This window comes from Aquarana catesbeiana, linkage group LG10 (genome assembly GCF_042186555.1).
Source record: "Aquarana catesbeiana isolate 2022-GZ linkage group LG10, ASM4218655v1, whole genome shotgun sequence".
NCBI lineage: Eukaryota > Metazoa > Chordata > Amphibia > Anura > Ranidae > Aquarana > Aquarana catesbeiana.
Window position 1 is genome coordinate 26,475,637 of NC_133333.1, and position 19,819 is coordinate 26,495,455.

A 19,819-nucleotide genomic window follows, 5' to 3' on the forward strand; every position below is an offset into this window, starting at 1 on the left:
GGATCTGGGCTTCTCTGTGTAAAGCCACTGCACAGAGCAGGTAAGTATAACATGTTTGTTATTTTTTAAATAAAAAAACAAGACTTTAATATCACTTTAAGAGAGTTTAGTTTCCATTTAAGCAAGAAACAGAACAAAACCTCTTTTAGTTGGTCATTGGGCGGTCTATCCATCAGGCAGCCTAATGACTAACTGAAGGATCCCACATGGCAAGCTGACAACTCTTCTACTAGCTGGTAATGTCAGCTCATAATAGGAAATGCCAACAGGATCCCCGGAGAAAATACTCAACTTACTTGAAAACTGTATAAGGGGACATGATGCTAGAGATTCTATAGCATAGACATAACATACGAATCACAAAAGTGACTCCAAAGAATTCCAAATAGTTTGGTAGATAAGACAATTCATGTATGTGTATTTCCACATGTGTACATAGCTGTGTGCCTGGAGTTCAGCTTTAAAGTGTTTGGAAACCTCTGACATGAAAAATGAACAATGCATGTCCTTCTGTAGTGTATACTTGCCTCAATTCTAAGTATCCATTCTGATTACCAAATCCATGATATCAAGGGGGATGGGGGGAGCGCCTCCTGCACACATCCTGTAATTGACAGCTTTAGCTGAGTATGTTTCCCTATGAGATGGTGTAGAGGGGAGATGTGTCCATTCCCCCCACTCAGGTCTCAGATTACACTCAGCTCTCCTCTCTGAGCTGTGCAGTGAATGACATGTGATCCCCACCTTCTAAAGCTCATAAAAGCTGTTCAAACTGTATGCAGTGCCTTGAAAAAGTATTCATACCCCTTGACATTTTCCACATTTTGTCATGTTACAACCAAAAATGTAAATGTGTTTTATTGGGATTTTATGTGGTAGACCAACACACATTGGCACATAAATTTGAAGTGGAAGGAAAATGATAAATGGTTTTCAAAATATTTTACAAATAAATATGTGAAAAGTGTGGCGTGCATTTGTATAGCGCCCCCCGAGTCAATACTTTGTAGAACCAATTTTCGCTGCAATTACAGCTGCAAGTCTTTTTGGGGATGTCTCTACCAGCTTTGCACATCTAGAGAGTGAAATTTTTGCCCATTCTTCCTTGCAAAATAGCTCAAACTCTGTCAGATTGGATGGAGAGCGTCTGTGCACAGCAATTTTCAAGTCTTACCACAGATTCTCAAATGGATTTAGGTCTAGACTTTGACTGAGCCATTCTAACACATGAAAATGCTTTGATCTAAATCATTTCATTGTAGCTCTGGTTGTATGTTTAGGGTTGTTGTCCTGCTGGAAGGTGAACCTCCACCCTGGTCTCAAGTCTTTTGTAGACTCTAATGCCGCGTACACACGGTCGGACTTTTCGTCTACAAAAGTCCGACAGCCTGTCCGACAGACTTCCAGCGGACTTTCGGCGGACTTGCAGCAGACTTTCTAACGAACGGACTTGCCTACACACGACCACACAAAAGTCCGACGGATTCGTACGTGATGACGTACACCGGACTAAAATAAGGAAGTTCATAACCAGTAGCCAATAGCTGCCCTAGCATGGGTTTTTGTCCGTCGGACTAGCACACAGACGAGCGGATTTCGGGGTCCGTCGTAGTTACGACGTAAAGATTTGAAGCATGTTTCAAATCTAAAGTCCGTCGGATTTGAGGCTGAAAAAGTCTGCTGAAAGTCCGGAGAAGCCCACACACGATCGGATTACCAGCCAGCTTTAGTCCGTCGGCGTCCGTTGGACTTTTGTAGACGAAAAGTCCGACCGTGTGTACGCGGCATAACAGGTTTTCTTCTAAGATTGCCCTGTAATTGGATCCATCCATCTTCCCATCAACTCTGACCAGCTTCTCTGTCCCTGCTGAAGAAAAGCATCTAGTTTTTAGTTAGCGGTATCAGAGTAAAGGGGGCTGAATACAAATCAACGCCACACTTTTCACATATTTATTTGTAAAAAATGTTAAAAACCATTTATCATTTTCCTTCCACTTCACAATTATGTGCCAATTTGTGTTGGTCTATCACATAAAATCCCAATAAAATACATTTACGTTTTTGGTTGTAACATGACAAAATGTGGAAAATTTCAAGGGGTGTGAATACTTTTTCAAGGCACTGTACTTTGAGCAGATGTATTGAAGAGGGGGCTGTAGATAAACAGGTACAACTTGTAGGAGGTGGATTTGTTTATTCTCTGTGTATTACCTGAGGCTAATAACTTCACTGGATATATGTAAGGGTTTACTACCACATGATCGTCCAAAGCTTTAGTGTGCTAATGTGAGCTTGAAATACTATCATGAGTTCTTTTCTCTCATCATAGCAATGTAGCCATTTCCAGTGTTACAGGAATAAGAACAAATAACATAAGTGTACAGTGGACTGTAGACTTACAACGAACGTTAAGTTTCCTGCGTTTAGAGAAGACCTTTGTCCCATTCTGGAAGGTCACCCTGCAGGTCACATTTGTCTGATGGTCGCTCTTTGATGGGGTAAATTTTACAAAAGATGCATTATTCCAGGTTCCGTTATGATCACTCTTCATCCATTGAACATTTGAAGATGCTCTATTACAATTACCAGGCGGTATACATGTCAGATTTGCCTCCTCACCTGCGATCAGTTCTCTGTTCGTTATGATTTGAGGATTGTCTTTAAGATCTGTGTATTATACAGGACATGGTGAATTGTAAAACAGCTAACTATTTACATGCTAATCCTAAGAAATGTTACTGATTTATTTGCAATGATACAATAATAATATATAATTGATAGTTTGGGTTTAATTTAGATCACTAGATGAAGAAACTGAAATCATGATCTTAGATAAGATCTTAAAAAATATTCTCCTAATTGTCAAAGTGTATGTAAACCCTAATATTGAACTCTTATGCCTCGTACACACGATCGGACTTTCCGCCAACAAAACCGTGGAATTTTGTCTGAAGGGCGTTTGCTCCAACTTGTCTAGCATACACACGATTACACAAATGTTGGCCAACAATTATGAATGTACTACGTGGTTTTTCAGCTCTTTAGCGCCACCCTTTGGGTTCCTTCTGCTAATTTCATGTTAGTAGAAGTTTGGTGAGTGTTGATTTGCGCTTTTCTTCTCGCGCTTTTCATTTCCTGCTTTTCAGTTCGTTTCTGAACAGCCGTTCGTCAACCAGACATGTTACAGAATCGGAGGAGATAACGTGTTATTTATTATTGGCCTTGGAGTTATTGCTTTGACATTGTTTTTTTGATTGAATAATCATTAGATTTGGTATATTTTCTATATTTTTGGATGCATAGAATGCACTTTTTGGGTAAGTTCTATTGGCAGATAGCATGTCTAATTTTATTTGTTTTCTTTTTTTAATGCACAATAAATAATTTGTGCAGAATAATACTTGGCTGTGTGTTTTACTTCAAATGATAGTTTGGGAGTAGGCAGTTACATTTTAAAAAATACAATGTAAAATTAACAAGGGACACCAACATAGTTGTATCTTTGATCTTAAAAACTACGGGATAATGGTGTTGTGGTAACTTGCCCAAATAAAAAAAAAGCATAATAATATTCTTGATATCACTAGTAAAAAAAGCCTTTGAAAATGTGTTTGCAATAACTCCATCATTATCACCAGCAAAGCAGCTTCATTATTATCCCATTAAAGAAGAAGAGAATTGTGCGCTGCATTTGGAGATTTCATAATTTGCCACGTCACAAATGTTAATTCTCCATTATGAACGCTAGTTTACAAGACCGACCGCTTCTGGCTCGTCCTTGCTTCCAAGCATGCGTGTTTGTACTTTGGACTTTTGTCTGACGGATTTGTGTACACACGATCGGAAAATTCTACAACACACATTTGTTGGCGGACAATTTGAAGACATGCTAGCCAACATTTGTTGGCGGAAAGTCCGACAACAAATGTCTGATGGAGCATACACACAGTCAGATTTCTTGTGTCATCTCAAGGAGCCCCCACCCCAGTTCCTTACTCACACTACAGAACAATTACTCCATTTTGCTGTAAAGATGAGCAGAGGGAAATGGATTTAGTAGCTTAACATCAAACATGTGGCCAGGGCTAATACCAAATCTCTCAGTCCACAAAAGACATGATCTAGTTCCAAAAGGGAAATGAAGATCTGAGTGCATTTCTAGCAGGTATTTTTTTTTTTCCATATATGCAAGGACAGGGAATGAGCCAAGTGATTTGGGTGAAATTGATACCATTGCAAAATCATTCATATCGCTTTCATTGCAATTTATCTGACTCTGATTTTGCAATGTGGGCTGCTTAGGCAAAATTTACTTTAGAGCTAAATTCCAGGAATTCAGCCACTTTGTAAAAAGTGAAGGCAGACTTATGCCGCGTACACACGATCGGACATCCTGAAAACAAAATCGTGGAGCAGCTATGCCTGCCTCTCCCCTCTGCTGCCCATTCACAGAAGCCTTTGTATTTTGTGAATGTGTTGACATAATACCAATTCTTCTAAACTGGGCAGGAAGAGGGAAGGGGTGGGCATGGCAGCTTCAGTGTCTCTCCTGTTCAAGATGCAGAGCTCAGAAGGATCAGCTTTCTTCTTGCAGAACTACACTACTACTACAACACTACATAACTGTCTTCCAGGAGTACTATAAAGCTGTCAGATATATATAATAGAGCTAAGCCCAGGAGGTGTTATGCACTCATTGGAATTGATTTACTAAAACTGGAGAGTGCAAAATCTGGTTCAGCTGCACCTGGTAGCCAATCAGCTTATAACTTCAGCTTGTTCAATTAGTTGTATAGTGCCTGTAAAATGCCTCTCCTGTGTCTCCAGTGTGAAAGTCTGAGTGCTTTCACACTGGAGCGTTGCGCTTGTAGGACGGTCAAAAAAGTCCTGCAAGCCACATGTTTGCAGCACTATAGGAGCGCTGTATTCACCGCTCCTAAAGCGCCCCTTCCCACTGAAAACAATGGGGCAGCGCTGCCAAACCGTCGGTAAAGCGCCGCTGCAGCAGCGCTTTGCGGGCGGTTTTAACCCTTTTTCGGCTACTAGCGGGGGGTTAAAACCACCCCACTAGCAGCTGAATAGCGCCTCTAAAACAACAGTAAAGCGGCGCTAAATATAGCGGCGCTTTACCGCTAGTGCCTGCTCACTCCAGTGTGAAAGTAGCCTTAAGCTTTGACAAAAAAAAACTGGAAGCTGAATGGTTTCTATACACAGCTGCACCAGATTTTGCACTCTCCAGTTTTAGTAAATCAACCCCATGGTGTGCCTTCATTTTTTACAAAGGCTAAAGGCCTGGAATTTAGCTTTTCTCTTTTCAATGGCTTTTATTGGTAATTTTTCAACAATAACACAAAAGTGAAATACATTACGATAATCTCACTTTGGTCCAGCATATTAAAGTACTAGGTGCATACAAGAAAAAAAAGCAAAATTAAACAGCCCAAGAACTCTTGTGCCGCGTACACACGGTCGGACTTTTCGTCTACAAAAGTCCAACGGACGCTGACGGACTAAAGCTGGCTGGTAATCCGATCGTGTGTGGGCTTCTCCGGACTTTCAACGGACTTTTTTAGCCTCAAATCCGACGGACTTTAGATTTGAAACATGCTTCAAATCTTTACGTCGTAAGTACGACGGACCCGAAATCCGCTCGTCTGTGTGCTAGTCCGACGGACAAAAACCCATGCTAGGGCAGCTATTGGCTACTGGCTATGAACTTCCTTATTTTAGTCCGGTGTACGTCATCACGTACGAATCCGTCGGACTTTTGTGTGGTCGTGTGTAGGCAAGTCCGTTCGTAAGAAAGTCTGCCGCAAGTCCGCCGAAGGTACGTCGGAAGTCTGTCGGACAGGCTGTCGGACTTTTGTAGACGAAAAGTCCGACCGTGTGTACGCGGCATTGGACCTATGGGTGACTTCCCATTCATTGATTAGGTAGTTAGGTCACTGAAGATATAAAATCTGGGCAGTAGACAATAAACCTGAGTATCATATGCATCATCCCCAACAAGGGGAACTATTGAAAAATTAGATAACCGAGAAGAAATAATAAGCACAGGGCAATCTATGTTTAACTTAGAACATATTATTGACTGCAGCCTGTTCAATTACTTGGACTCCTGCAAGTCCTTCCACTTTATATTTAGTGACTAGGTCACTCAGGACCAACAATGGCTTAAAGGTTTAACCATGTTGTAGGAAAAATGGAAAATGGAAGGAGAGTAAAGGAAGATAATGGGGGGGGGAGGGGGGAGGATTGGGTAAGAAAAGAGAAAATCTGTAGAGAAAGCAGTGAGAAAAGACAAGACAAAAGTGTAATGCCATGTACACAAGACCGGACTGGTCCGACAGAACAAATCCGTCGGACAATATGACCGAGTGTGGGCTTCATTGGACCTTCAGCGGACCCTTTCTGTCGAAAATCAGACGGACTTTAGATTTGGAACATGTTTCAAATCTTTCCGATGAACTCGAGTCTGGTCGAAAAATCCGTTCGTCTGTATGCTAGTCCGACCATCAAAAAAGGACACAAGGGCAGCTATTGGCTACTGGCTGTGAACTTCCTATTCTAGTCCGGTCGTACGTCATCACGTTCAAATGAACAGACTTTCGACCGGACTTTAGTCCATTCATGTGTGGGCAAGTCCGGTCGTTTGAAAGTCTGTTGTAACTCTGTCAAAAGTCCGTCAGAAAGACTGTCAAACCTTTGATGCTGAAAAGTCCGCTCGTGTGAACGCGGCATTAGTGTCTAAGTACCAGGCTATGGCCCTCCTATGTAGGATGCTGGTGTCTCTCCCTCCATATTAGGGGGATTCTGACAGGTATGCTATCTATGGATTCCATGTTTTCTCAAAGTAGGCTAGCTTGTCCCGATAGATAGCCACCATACATTCATTGATCATGTTCCATGTCAATTTTGCCTTTAGGAGTTCAAAGAGGATCATGGGCAACCTTCAGGATCTCACTATGGATATCCTAGCTGCCATAAATAATGAATGCGATTAGGCGTCTCACATATCCCCGGATCCCCTCCACTGGTTTCCCCAGAATAGCCTGCTGTGGAGACTTTGTTAGATTCACTTGAGTGAGGGAATAGATAAAATTGTATACGCGGATCCAAAACTGCCTTACTTTGCTGCACATCCACCAGGTATGGAGGACAGTTCCCCCTTGACCACAACCATTAAAGCACCTGGAGGAGGTCCCCTGGACAGCAGGCGCTCAACCCCTTAGTCTGCTGCAAACAGTGTGTGCAGGTTGTATTTAAACTGGCTACTCTGTATTTAGCTTCTGTCAGGCTGCACAAGGAGCCCTGTATCTCTGGAACCATAGATGATAGGAGCCCCAAATTGACCAGTGGTGGGGTAGGACTTCAGCTACCTACCCCCCAAATTTGGGGTCTCTGTGATCCCTGGTCACCGAGCTATGACCCTCAAAGTCAATCGTGTTTTTTTTATGCTCATGGATCTGCCTCACCTGCCTCCCCTGACTGCTATTAACACGCAGTAAATCATATACTAATGTGAGGCATGGCAACACAAAATTGACAATAAGGTCTTTTGTAGTACTATTCATTTTCAATAAAACCCCAAAGTACCTTCTGTGCTCTTGTGGAGCAGTTTGAGTTTTAAGTTCTTGCTGTAATACATATGTGCAGCTGCAAAGAGGTTGCACATATATGTTAATGGGTGGCAGAGCATTCTGTGCTGAGACCACTCTCACCAGGCAATCCCAGCACAGTTACCAAGCTCTCAAAGACATCTATTGGTCTGGTGGGAAGGCTCCCAATCATATGACTAGCCAAACACAGTGGTGACCTGTTGGTCTAATCCTTCCCATGCCCCAGTATTACAGACTCTATTAAAGGGTCACAGGGGGGTCACAGGGGTTGGGTGGGAAGGGATTAGGAACAAAGAAACAATAGGTCAGGTCCAGTTCTGGATGCACTGCATTTTGTCAGCGGCTCATTCAAAAGTCACTCATGTATGCAGTAATGTACTGCAATGCACCACAATTATGAAAGAGGGATTTTAGAGGTTTAGTAGCCTACAATAGTAGCCCAGGTTTAGTAGCCCAGGGTCTTAGTGTCTTAGAGCATTTTAATCATACATCATGAATAGATATACCGTATATATTTTTTTTTATATAAAGTTGTAACTGTTTCAACCTGAAAGACCAATCTAATCAAATATTCCTCAATATGAGTGGTGTAAAAGGTATGGAGACCTTTGTAGTACATAACTAGAGCTACTGTAAATCAGCTAGATCTGGCAAGATTGAGGCCATATACTGTAGAGCTATAATAACTGTTTTCATCTGGAAGGCTCAGACTTGAAAAAAAAATGCTCAAATATTTGTAATGTACAGAGCAGGTTGGAGAAGAAATGTTTTCTTTCTCAACAAAACTGAAGATTATCAAATAAAATATAAAGAGAAAAAATAAATAATGTTTTTTTTAATTCAATTTTGTAAAATGTTGGATTCTGACTTAGAAATGTGAGCAATCAACATCTGCTGTAGGTAATATACACAAGTATACCAGTCACATTTAAATATTCAGTATTTTTTTTTAATAGGAATATTTCATTGGGCCTGTCTTACTTTCCTCAAACTGGAAATGGTATGACCCACTGTCTTCTCTGCATTACAGCTTACTAAAATCTGTGCAATGTACAGAGCTGATGGGAAAAGGACTGTCATTTCTCTAAACTGAACTGGGGCATTACTTTAGCTAAACTAAAAGAAAACATTTACAGTGGCTTTTTAAATGATTTTCAGAGCTTACAAAACTTTGGATTCTGACTTACAACATGTAAAAATGTAAAAAAGCCTATAGTATATCATTCATACAAACATACCGATAACAGTCAACTTTACGGTTGTTTTTTCCATATAGTTATATTTAATCTGGCTTGACTCATTTTCTTCAAACCGGAAATAGTATGACCCAGCATCTCCTTTCCTGGCATCAGTTATGTTCAGGGTACAATCTCCAGCAGTGAAGGTACATGGAATGGTGACACATAGCCCCTCCTGCACAGTGACACTGTTGTTCGTTTGGATAGAATATCCGGGGTGATGACCATAAATGACACCTACAGAAAAAAGAAAGTTCTCTAAATAGAGACTACAAGTAGTCTTGTTTAACAAACATAATATTTATTAAATAAAAGATAATCCAAATAAATTATAATGCCGCGTAAACACGGTCAGACTTTTCGGCTACAAAAGTCTGACAGCCCGTCCGACAGACTTTCAACAGACTTTCGATGGACTTTTGGCGGACTTGCGGCAGACTTTCTAACGAACAGATTTAACTACATACGATCACACAAAAGTCAGACGGATTTGTACGTGATGTCGTACACCAGACTAAAATAAGGAAGTTGATAACCAGTAGCCACTAGCTGCCCTAGCGTGGGTTTTTGTCCGTCGGACTAGCATACAGACGAGCGGATTTCTGGGTCCGGCGGAGTTACGACGTAAAGATTTGAAGCAAGTTCCAAATCTAAAGTCCGTCAGATTTGCGACTGGAAAAGTCCGCTAAAGGTCCGGTGGAGCCCACACACGATCGGATTGTCCACCGGATTTGGTCCATTGGCGTCCGTCGGACCAGTCCGGTCGAAAAGTCCGACCGTGTGTACGCGGTATAAATGTTTCTTTTATATTTTCCTGCAGTATGCCCCGTTCCTGTCCCATTTCATTTTTTATACAGCACTGTATCTCCTTTTGCTATGGCACCGCCAAACAGGTGACCCTAAGTCCTGAGAACAGGGTCCTATCCATGCAGTTTTCCCTGACAGATATTATCACACATAGATGGTCTCTATCTTGTAGACATGTGCAGTTTGTTTCATTCTGAATTGAAATTTGGATGAATTTTTGTTTTTTGAAAGTGCGGATGTATCCACATTTCCGAATTACAATAGTACTGAATATAAACAAATCTGAAATAACGAAAACAAATTCGGATGAAATTAAAATTCAAATAGTTTTTAAATAGTTTTCGAATACTTTTCAAATTCGAATAGTTTTCAAATTTGAATTTGAAAAGTTTTAGATTTCGAATAGTTTTAGAATTTCCAAAGAGAATAAAAAAGAATAGAAAATAAAGAAATATAATAGGAAAAAACAGAATAGAAAATAATATAACAGAAAAAAATATATATAATACGAGTAAAACAGAACAAAATAGAATAGAAAATAAAAGAACAAAATAGACAATAATAACATAGAAACAAATAGAATAGAATAGCATAACATAGAAAGAATATAACCATTTTCTGAAATTCAAATTTCAAATAGAATAAATGTGAATAAATAATTAAAGAATAGAATAGAAAATAATAGAATACAAAAAAAGAATATAATAGAATAGAGTATAATTGAATAGAAACAAATAGAATTAAAAAAGCAATAGAATATTCTGTTCAAATTAGAATTGATTCTATTTGAATTTTGGAAAATGTTTATATTATTTCTATTCTATTCTATTCTATTGTTTTTTTAATTATATTATTTTTCTATTTGTTGATTCTTTTCTAGTCTATTATTTGCTATTCTATTCTTTTCTTTTTTTATTTCTTTTATATTCAAATTCAAATTTATTCTATTCAAAATTCGAATTTTGGAAGATGGTTATATTCTTTCTATTCTATTCTGTGTTTTTTTTCTATATTATTCTGTTATTTTCTATTCTATTCTAATCTATTATTTTCTATTCTATTCAAATTCAAATTGATTCTATTTGACTTTTGGGAAATGGTTATATTCTTTCAATTCTATTATATTCTATTGCTTTTTTAATTCTATTTGTTTCTATTCTATTATACTCTATTTTATTATATATTTTTTTGTATTCTATTATTTTCTATTCTATTCAAATTTCAAAGATGGTTATAATCTTTCTATTTAATTCTATTCTTTTTTTTTATTCTATTCCTTTCTATTCTATCACATTCTATTCTGTTCTTTTATTTTCTATCCTATTTTATCCTCTTTGGAAATTGGAAAACTATTTGAATTCAAAAACGTTTTAATTTCGAAAACTATTCAAATTTGAAAACTTTTCGAATTCAAAAACTATTTGAAATTGATTAGAAAACTAAACAAATTTATGTAAATAACGAATCAAAACAAATTTTTTTTTTTTCATTTTGCACAAGTCTACTATCTTGTGTGATGTGCCAGCTTTAGATACGGCCAAGAGGTCTACTTGTATGAGGGGGTTATTGCTTTGCTCCTATTCTTAGCAGCACTGCAACAACAAAAGCCAAGGAGGCCACATGATGGCAAAACTCAAGTAAGTATAAATAATACATAAGTGTCATTAATCTCTACTTAAGAAAAGCATTCTATTCTATTCTAGTATGTATTCTTAGATAAAAAAAAGTCCCTTCTATTGCTCTCAGCCTCCTCCCCAAAAACTCCAAATACCTTTTCTTTTATACTGTGATCTGACTTCCTATTAGACGGTGGCTAGGTTCAATCTCCATGTCTCTACTGTATCTAGGAACATAGCTACCCTCTCTTGCTTGCTCACTGGCATGACTGTATGTAGATTATACAGGAAGTGTCTAAACCAGCCCACAGACATGAACTGTGGGGAAAGCAGACTGGCTTGCTGGGTGGTGGATGGCAGAACAGATCAGCCAAGGAGTTATCGAGAGCTTCAGGTGGCTCAGTAGGAAGAACCAATGAAAGACACAGAAGGTGTTCTGAGTTCAAATCCAGATTCTAACACATAAAGAAAGACCAATGCTTCTGCTTTGTTCTGTCACAGAAAACCTGTGCTCTGTGAATCCTATGTAATACAGGAACTACTGAAAGGCTTCAAGCTATTTTAGAATGGGTGTATGTGACATGAGTCACTTTGGGCGGGGGGAGCTGTGGAACCTAGCCTACCTTAGAGAGGTTGGGAAACCCCTGTCTTGGCTCCCCATGCCCCACTTATCTGTAAGTGACCCTGTGACTATTAGGGGCACAGGGTGACCGAGCAAATAATGGACAACTACTTAATGGACACTAAGTATATGGTTTGGATTACTTCAAATGGGACAGTAATATTTATCACCAATATCCCTCAAGAAATACATGAAGACTATTCCTTGTTTGTTTGATTCTGAACTATACATGTTAATTGATAGAGCTGATCACATTGGCCTCTGTTCCATGTACTCCAATGTAGGAGCCGGACAGTCTGCTACTGGGGTCTCCTGCTATTGTCTGTTTAATAAGGTGTTCTGTATTTATACTAAGGATAATGTATAATGTACTTTGTTTTAGCCTTGTTGCCAGGCATTCTGGTCACCCAGGCTGGTTGAAGTGCTGAGTTAATTAGCATGTTCATTATATCATTTTCAGCTAGTATTTTCTAGAGGGGGGATTAGCCATGAGCCAACCCTACCTCGTTATCTAAACCATTGTGTGATGTTTTGGGTAAATATTTGGGTTATTGTTCATGTGGGGACTGACCTACTTTTCAAAGGTATAAAAAGCCTGTGTTCTTGTTCAATACACAGCTCCAGTTTTGCAGCTGAGATAGTCGCGTCTAGTTCTTGGTTGCAATATGCAGCTATAATATCTGATTTCTATGTTCAGACTGGAGGAAGCGTTATACTAATGGAAGCACTCAAGCAGAGTGTGGGACAGTTCCATCACAGTGTATAAATCAATGCTTCACTGATCTAAAATCTTTCACATTTAATACATCACATGTACCTTTCCAGAGCAGGAACCAATGCACTACCACCATCTGCAGCAAGATCACATCTCTCTGATGATGCATCCTGACCATGAGAACAACTTCAGCTCTGTACAAGATCTGTAAACTAACCAAACAGAGTCAAATATGGGAAAAGAGGAAATACCTTTTCTTAGTTCTATGCCTTTGCTTAAGAAAGTCCCATCAGTATTCAGCAATTCCAGGAGTGTTGGATGTCTGTGTACCCCTCTGTATGCTGTGGTTCCATCCTTCAGACTCTACATCACTATTGAGTTCTGCAGTGACATAAAAGTTTGAGGGAGGAAGAAGCAGATGCAACAAGGGACCCCGGCATCCAACACTCCTGAAATGAATACTAAATAGTCTTTAGGAGGCTGTAGCACTAAAATGGAAGAAAGATGGAAGACATAGCAGCTGGAGTAGTGAGTATAATACTTCTATTCTTTCAGGGACCTGGATATAGCAGTAATTTGAGCCTTGGCAGGGTGAGTTTAAAGGCATTGTAAATTTCTAAATGTTTGTGTTGTTTTAACTAGGTGTTAGTGTAGTTTTACTCTGTTGTTTGTTTGCCTTACTTTGTAATGATTATATACAGGAAGTCGCCCTGGGACTTTAAGCACAGTCAGCCACTGAGTAATAGAAGTAAATACAGTATAAATATTTATTCAAAGAATGACATACATACATGGGTAATGTAAACAATTGCTAAGCCAGCAAAATTGCACATAATGAGAATAGTAAGAATAACATTGACACATAATTGTCATACAATATGCACTAGCATCAAGAGAACTGACACATTTCGTGAGACCATAGCTCGCTTCCTCTGTTGTAGATGGGTGTATGATGTATCTAAGTAAACAAAAAAATATGTGACACAGTGAAGGATGTTGAAGGCAACTGTTAGAAGGGGCCTACACCCCATACTCACCAATTGACAAAGCCAGAGTGCCAATGACTAGGTTCCCCAAGGGAACTTAGTCATAGTCACATAATGAGATTAGTTGCATATAATGAGAATAGTAAGATTACTTCCCCATCACTTCCCCATTGTTTGTTGTTCACACTTACCCTTGGTTTTTACATCCGTTCCATCATGGGACCAGGTCAGTTTGTATATGCTTTTCACACAGAATCATACAAACTTTGGCCATTTTTTCGATTTAGTTATTATTGATACCTGTATTTGTGTTATAGCTTATATGCTTTCCCATCTACAACTATACTATAAGTCCATGTTTACTCTACTACTTTTTGGCATATATTGATATATGTATTTGTGTTACAGCTGACACTGACCCATTTACATACCGAGACATCTGGGGTCACATACTTTCACCCATGCCGTGTCTGCAGTCCGATTGTTCTCTGGTTGTGGTTGTTGGTTGGCCTCTCCCCCTCAGCTCCCATGCTACACATCTGTTGCTGCCGTCCCTTGGGGAACCTAGTTATTGGCACTCTAGCTTTGTCAATTAGTGAGTATGGGGTGTAGGCCCCCTCTACCAGTTGCCCTCAACATCCTTCACATCCTTCACATCTACCCCTGAGGAAGCGAGCTATGGTCTTGCAAAACACGTTGGGTCTCTTGATGCCAGTGCATATTGTATGACAATTATGTATCAATGTTATTCTTACTCATTATGTGCAATTTTGTTGGCTTAACAATTGTTTACATTACCCATGTATGTATGTCATTCTTTGAATAAATATTGATACTGTATTTACTTCTATTATTCAGTGGCTGACTGTGCTCACCTCATTTAAAGTCCCAGGGCAACTTCCTGCATATATTTGCTATGTTTAGGGACTGAGGTGTGTCATTGGTGACACCAGACCTTTCTCTCTTTCTTACTTTGTAATGGTAGGCTCACATGTTGTGCCTGCAGTTTGTAGTGTCACAGTTGATAATTTCCCATATGTTCCTGTATTCATTCAACTAGCTTGTCCCTAAGGATAGACAATTACTTGTTCCAGGTCACACAGCATGCCATGCATGCTTCACCATTTCCTCTGTTTCAAATCTTATTACTATTTAAGTCTCACCTGCAGTGTACTAGACTGAGAGACCCCGAAACTAGACATGTGCGGTTCGTTTCATTTACGATTTAATGTTTGGGCACATTTTATGTTATTCAGAGATTCGAATATATGTGAATACCCAAATTACAATATAAACAATTTTTACTGAATGCTCCGAATAACATAACAAAATTTTGGAAATTCAGACTGAAATTCGAATCGAATTTTACATTGAACTCCAGTCAAATTCTAACTACACATATTGCAATCAAAGACTGTATCATTTCAAAATAATGCTGTTTTGGTTAAGCCAAAGGTGATTTAAAGAGTCATTGTAATTATTTGATGAAGATTTTTCTTTTGTTTCTTCACTTTGCTGCATTCAAATCGAAAACAATATAACATTTTCGCTTCAACCGTTTCGTAAATTTCTTGATTTGAACGTTTCAAATCAAAAAAAATATGAGTTTTGAATACGAATTGAACGAATCAACCAAACTAGATTAACCAATCAAAACGATAGTAAACTAAACAAATTTTTTCGTCATGCACATGTCTACGGCCAAAACTGTGAGATATGTCATTTACTCACAGCAAATGTCAGTTCTCACACTACAGACAGAGGTCATATATTAGCCGTTGCTGTGGCATGCGGCATGCCTCATGTTTGCACACAAACAGACATTGCTGACACCAGGATGTGAAGATTTTCTCTACTTTAGGATGTGTGTACAGGACAAAAAAAAATACACAATGAAACTATATTATTAAGGTACATCTCACTGTATGTAGATGAAAAACACAAGGTGTAGTTAGAAAAATATAAATGCATTTAAGTCCTATATATACTAATAAGCTCCTTGCCAGTAATTGGCTATTAACCAATTAATACCCCAAAAAGAATGTAATACTTGGCAGCCAATAATAAAGAATTTGTGAAACACAGTCAGACTTATAAGGAGGGCAACACATGGTGATAGATGCACAAAGACATTCAATTAAATTAACAAGATACTGGTCTATATATGTCAAAGGTTTAGCTGTATCTTCTCTTGTAGGGCTCAGCGTCCAACAATCCCAAACATGTATGTACTACATTTCATTAGAATCACTTAGGTAACTCAAAAAAAAACCCCCACAGACGAGGAATTTACAATAATTATAGCACTGGTCATATGTATATACCATACTCTTGCAGATACAGCATTATTTTCACTTTCCTTTTATTTATTTCCTAATTTTTTCTGTTTATAAAATCACCAATAAAGATAGCTATGCTATACCTTGTACTCTATACAATATATACAGTGCCACAATTCATAGAAATCCAACATTAATGTGCTAATAGTTCATCAAAGTGCAAAGTGTTTCAAATAAAGTGCAAGAGTGTAGACAAGGGTACAGATTAACTTTGTGATGACACAAAAACAGGAATACTTTACGGCACTATGTTCCCAGTCTCTTACAAATACAGTAAAAAGAAAAAAGTTGAAGACAATAGTAAGAACCTGTTTTTGAACCGTCTTTTAACGTATTACAGAGGTCTTCCAACAACAGCTCATGGGCCACATCTGACCTGCTACACGATTTTATTGAGACTACGGCTAGGGTCGGCGGTTTATCCTTAATGTGCACAGCTTGAGGATTAAAGCAGAGTTCCAGACAAAAATAGAACTAGGTCCTAAACAAAAGATCACCCTTCTCGTTTTGGATATTGTTTATTTTTATTTATTTTTTTCTATTTGTTTTGTACCTTTTGAAGTGTACAAATGTATACCTTTGTCCTAACGCCGCCATGGCGAGGTACATCATTTCTGCATCTGGATCAGCCCCCCCCCCACTGCCTTCTGGGACCTGTGTGTTTCCCAGAACACGACAGGGCCAGTCTTAAAAAGCCCAGCATGATTGAAGGCTTCACTGCCGGCTTCCCTTAGTTGCAAATGTGGCTCCTGCACCCGAGCCGATGGTCGAAACGGCTTCAGGGGGCCGACATTGCGGGATCCCTGGACAGGTAAGTGTCTTTATATTAAAAGTCAGCAGCTATATTATTTGTAGTTGCTGACTTTTACATTTTTTTTTAGATGCTGGAACTCCACTTTAAGGTCAGCAAAGGCTGCCTATAGTCTCCACCTCAATACTCCCTCAGGTAATGGGTGGCTTTGATGGGTACCTAGATATAAAGAGGACTCTGAAGGCGACCAGATGTATGCCCACAAATATATGTAAAATATACTATGCCCCCTCATACTGAAAAGCGTGGAAACCCCTGACATATTAGATAACAAGAATATAATTCCTTTTACTGAAAAAAACATACAATAGTCATGACAAAGAAACACACTGTCCTCCATGATTCTTTAATGATTCTTTAATTTTTAAAAAATTGTAAGACTAAACTGTAAAAGTTGTTTTTTGCTTTCACCAGTGGAGTTTCATTCGGATTCATCTAAACATCTCCACCCCACTCCTCTGTAGCCAACCAGCCAATAAAGGGATTTTCAATGTTGCATCTAACAAACTTTAACACTATAAAAATGTCTTCAATAAATAGACATACCTGGAGTCTGAGGGCTTAATCTGCACTGTGTGATTAACTCCGTCAATATAATCATAGTCTTGGTACTGGTCTTAGAAAATATGCAGAATGCATGTCCTGTGTATACCCAAGAGTGGCAAGCTGGTTATTCGCACACGTTTATACATCAGTTCTTTTTTTAGACACTGTATGTTCCCCTTTTTTATCATTTCCCCTTTATGTTTCTAAGTCTGTATCAGCTAATCATGCTGCAACTTCCTGCATACTTTTACACCGAAATTACATCACAGATGAATTTTCCTGGTTCATATGTTTGAAATGACAATGACTGATTCACCAATGGTCAAAGTCATATTTACAGCTTTATAAACATGTCCCATAATAATTGAATTATTTGATTGTATCAATGATCGCTCTGCAATTTCCTGCATACTTTTATATACACTGTATATATAAAGTCTGTATGTTTTTTTTTTTATGTCAGCTAGATTTTCATCTTGATCAAAAATAAATGAGTAAAGTGTATATAAAACTAGAACTTTTTTTTTTTTTAAGAAAGGGTTACACATATTCCGTTATAATTTTATGGTTGTCTGTGTCCCCAGACAGTTCTTTTGACCCTTTCAATTTGTCTTGGGGGCTAATGCCTCTTGGATTGAAAGTGAGGAAAAACTCAAAATTATTTAGTTTGAGAGGGGATTTCCCTCACTTTGGAGACATTTCCTCTCACTTTCTGTTGTGGAAGTAAAGGGGACACCAAGTAAAATATTTATTAATTCTTTCTAACAAAAAAAAAAAGTTTAGTTATTTGCTATATTTTTTAAAGAATTCCAATGGTGGGGCTTGGACTGTAAAGGATCCAATAGTCCAATAGCCAAAGATATTCCCTTTTTTTAAAGGATAACTAAAGGCAGAATTGGTCTGGTGATCCTGGTGATAACAAGGGAGTCCCTCAACTTGAAGAGATTTCCTCTTACTTTTTGTTTTGGCTATGGGACAGGAAGTGAATGGAAATCTGCAAAAAGAAAACCTGACAGATGTTATATCCCTCCCCTACTCTATGCAAAATGAAAAAAAAAAGTTTTGCCTTTAGTTCTACTTTATGAAGCATCTAGGTAAAAGGACACCACGGGGCCCCATAGCTCTTATCCCCTTTGTTTACCATATTTTTCGCTCCATAACACTCACCTGACCAAAAGAGACCCCACCTATGTTTTAGAGGAGGAAAACAAGAGAAAAAATATTCTGAAACAAATGGTGTACTAAAATATTTACCAGTGCCCATAAAATGTAGCCTGACCAGTGCCAATTAAATGCAGCCTTACCAATGTCAAATAAATGCAGCCTGACCTGTGCCCATAAAATGCAGCCTGATCTGTGCCCATAAAATGCAGCCTGATCTGTGCCCATAAAATGCAGCCTGATCTGTGCCCATAAAATGCAGCCTGACCTGTGCCCATAAAATGCAGCCTGACCTGTACCCATAAAATGCAGCCTGATCAGTGCCATGAAATGCAGCCTTACCTGTGCCCATAAAATGCAGCCTGACCTGTACCCATAAAATGCAGCCTGATCAGTGCCATGAAATGCAGCCTTACCTGTGCCACCTCCACCTCACGCAGACTGACATTCCTGTATGCATCCATTCCGCCTGTCACTCAGATAGAAGACAGTGCAGCCCGAGCAGCCGCCGCAGCCCTACTCCATTCAACTGCTCAGGCTGCTCTGTCTTCCATCTGTGGCTGAGTGACAGACCCAGCAGGAGATCGCCCGGCGCTCGCGGGTAATGACCACGCCGCCGCAGGCCCTGTATTGTAACATGGTGGGGCGACAGGGGGGCCTGGTTAGTATTCGTTCCATAAGATGCAGAGACATTTTCCCCCATTATCTGGGGGGGGGGAGTGCGTCTTACGGAGCAAAAAATACGGTATATCTTCTATTCAGCACCAAAAGTCACTATGAATGGATTCATACTTACATAGTCACTAGCTGCTCCCTTAGACCAATTGTCTTGTGTCTCCTCCTCCTATCCCTGTTGTTTAGCTTGTAATTATTTTATTATATAGCCCCCTGACTAGCTTTAGTATCACACTAACAAGATGAGAAGTCATAACCACGCAAGGCATGCCAAGGTAGAAAGAGGAGAAGCTAGGAAAGGAAATTTCCTCTTTGCATCAATATACTTAATTTCTTCTCTTTACATCAGTTTACCCTTCCCATCTACCATTTTTGGGTGCTTAATTAGCATGTGCTGTACTTGGCTGCCCTGTGGACTTAAGCATTGAATTTTCAGGAGGAACAGGATTATCTTGCCAATGCTAATTCCTTAACTCACCAATGATGGAATGTGACACCATTATTACACAAGGCTGTTGCCTGTAGGTACCTAAAGCCGGGGGGGTCTACGCCAAAGGTTACATAGAGATACACTATATTACCAAACATATTGGGATGCCTGCCTTTACACGCACATGCACTTTAATGGCATCCCAGTCTTAGTCTGTAGGGTTCAATATCGAGTTGGCCCACCCTTTTCAGCTA

At 39.1% G+C, this 19,819-nt stretch overlaps 1 protein-coding gene across 4 annotated transcripts in view; it reads right to left on the minus strand.

The window, feature by feature from the left end:
• Window positions 1–17,469, minus strand: part of LOC141110497 (sialic acid-binding Ig-like lectin 12) — a 30,601-nt gene extending 13,132 nt beyond the window's left edge. Inside the window, exons 1-4 of one of the 4 annotated variants that reach the window (XM_073601871.1) lie at window positions 17,300–17,433; window positions 12,720–12,829; window positions 8,858–9,094; window positions 2,620–2,667 (exon numbers count right to left, since the gene is read on the minus strand). In XM_073601871.1, the coding sequence (XP_073457972.1) occupies window positions 2,620–2,667; window positions 8,858–9,094; window positions 12,720–12,795 (361 nt within the window). In that variant the 5' untranslated portion in view covers window positions 12,796–12,829; window positions 17,300–17,433. Of the gene's footprint in view, window positions 1–2,400; window positions 2,668–8,857; window positions 9,095–12,719; window positions 12,830–17,299 lie in introns of all 4 variants that reach the window. The other 3 variants (XM_073601869.1, XM_073601870.1, XM_073601872.1) reach the window with 3 other exon arrangements.
• Window positions 17,470–19,819: the final 2,350 nt, after the last annotated feature.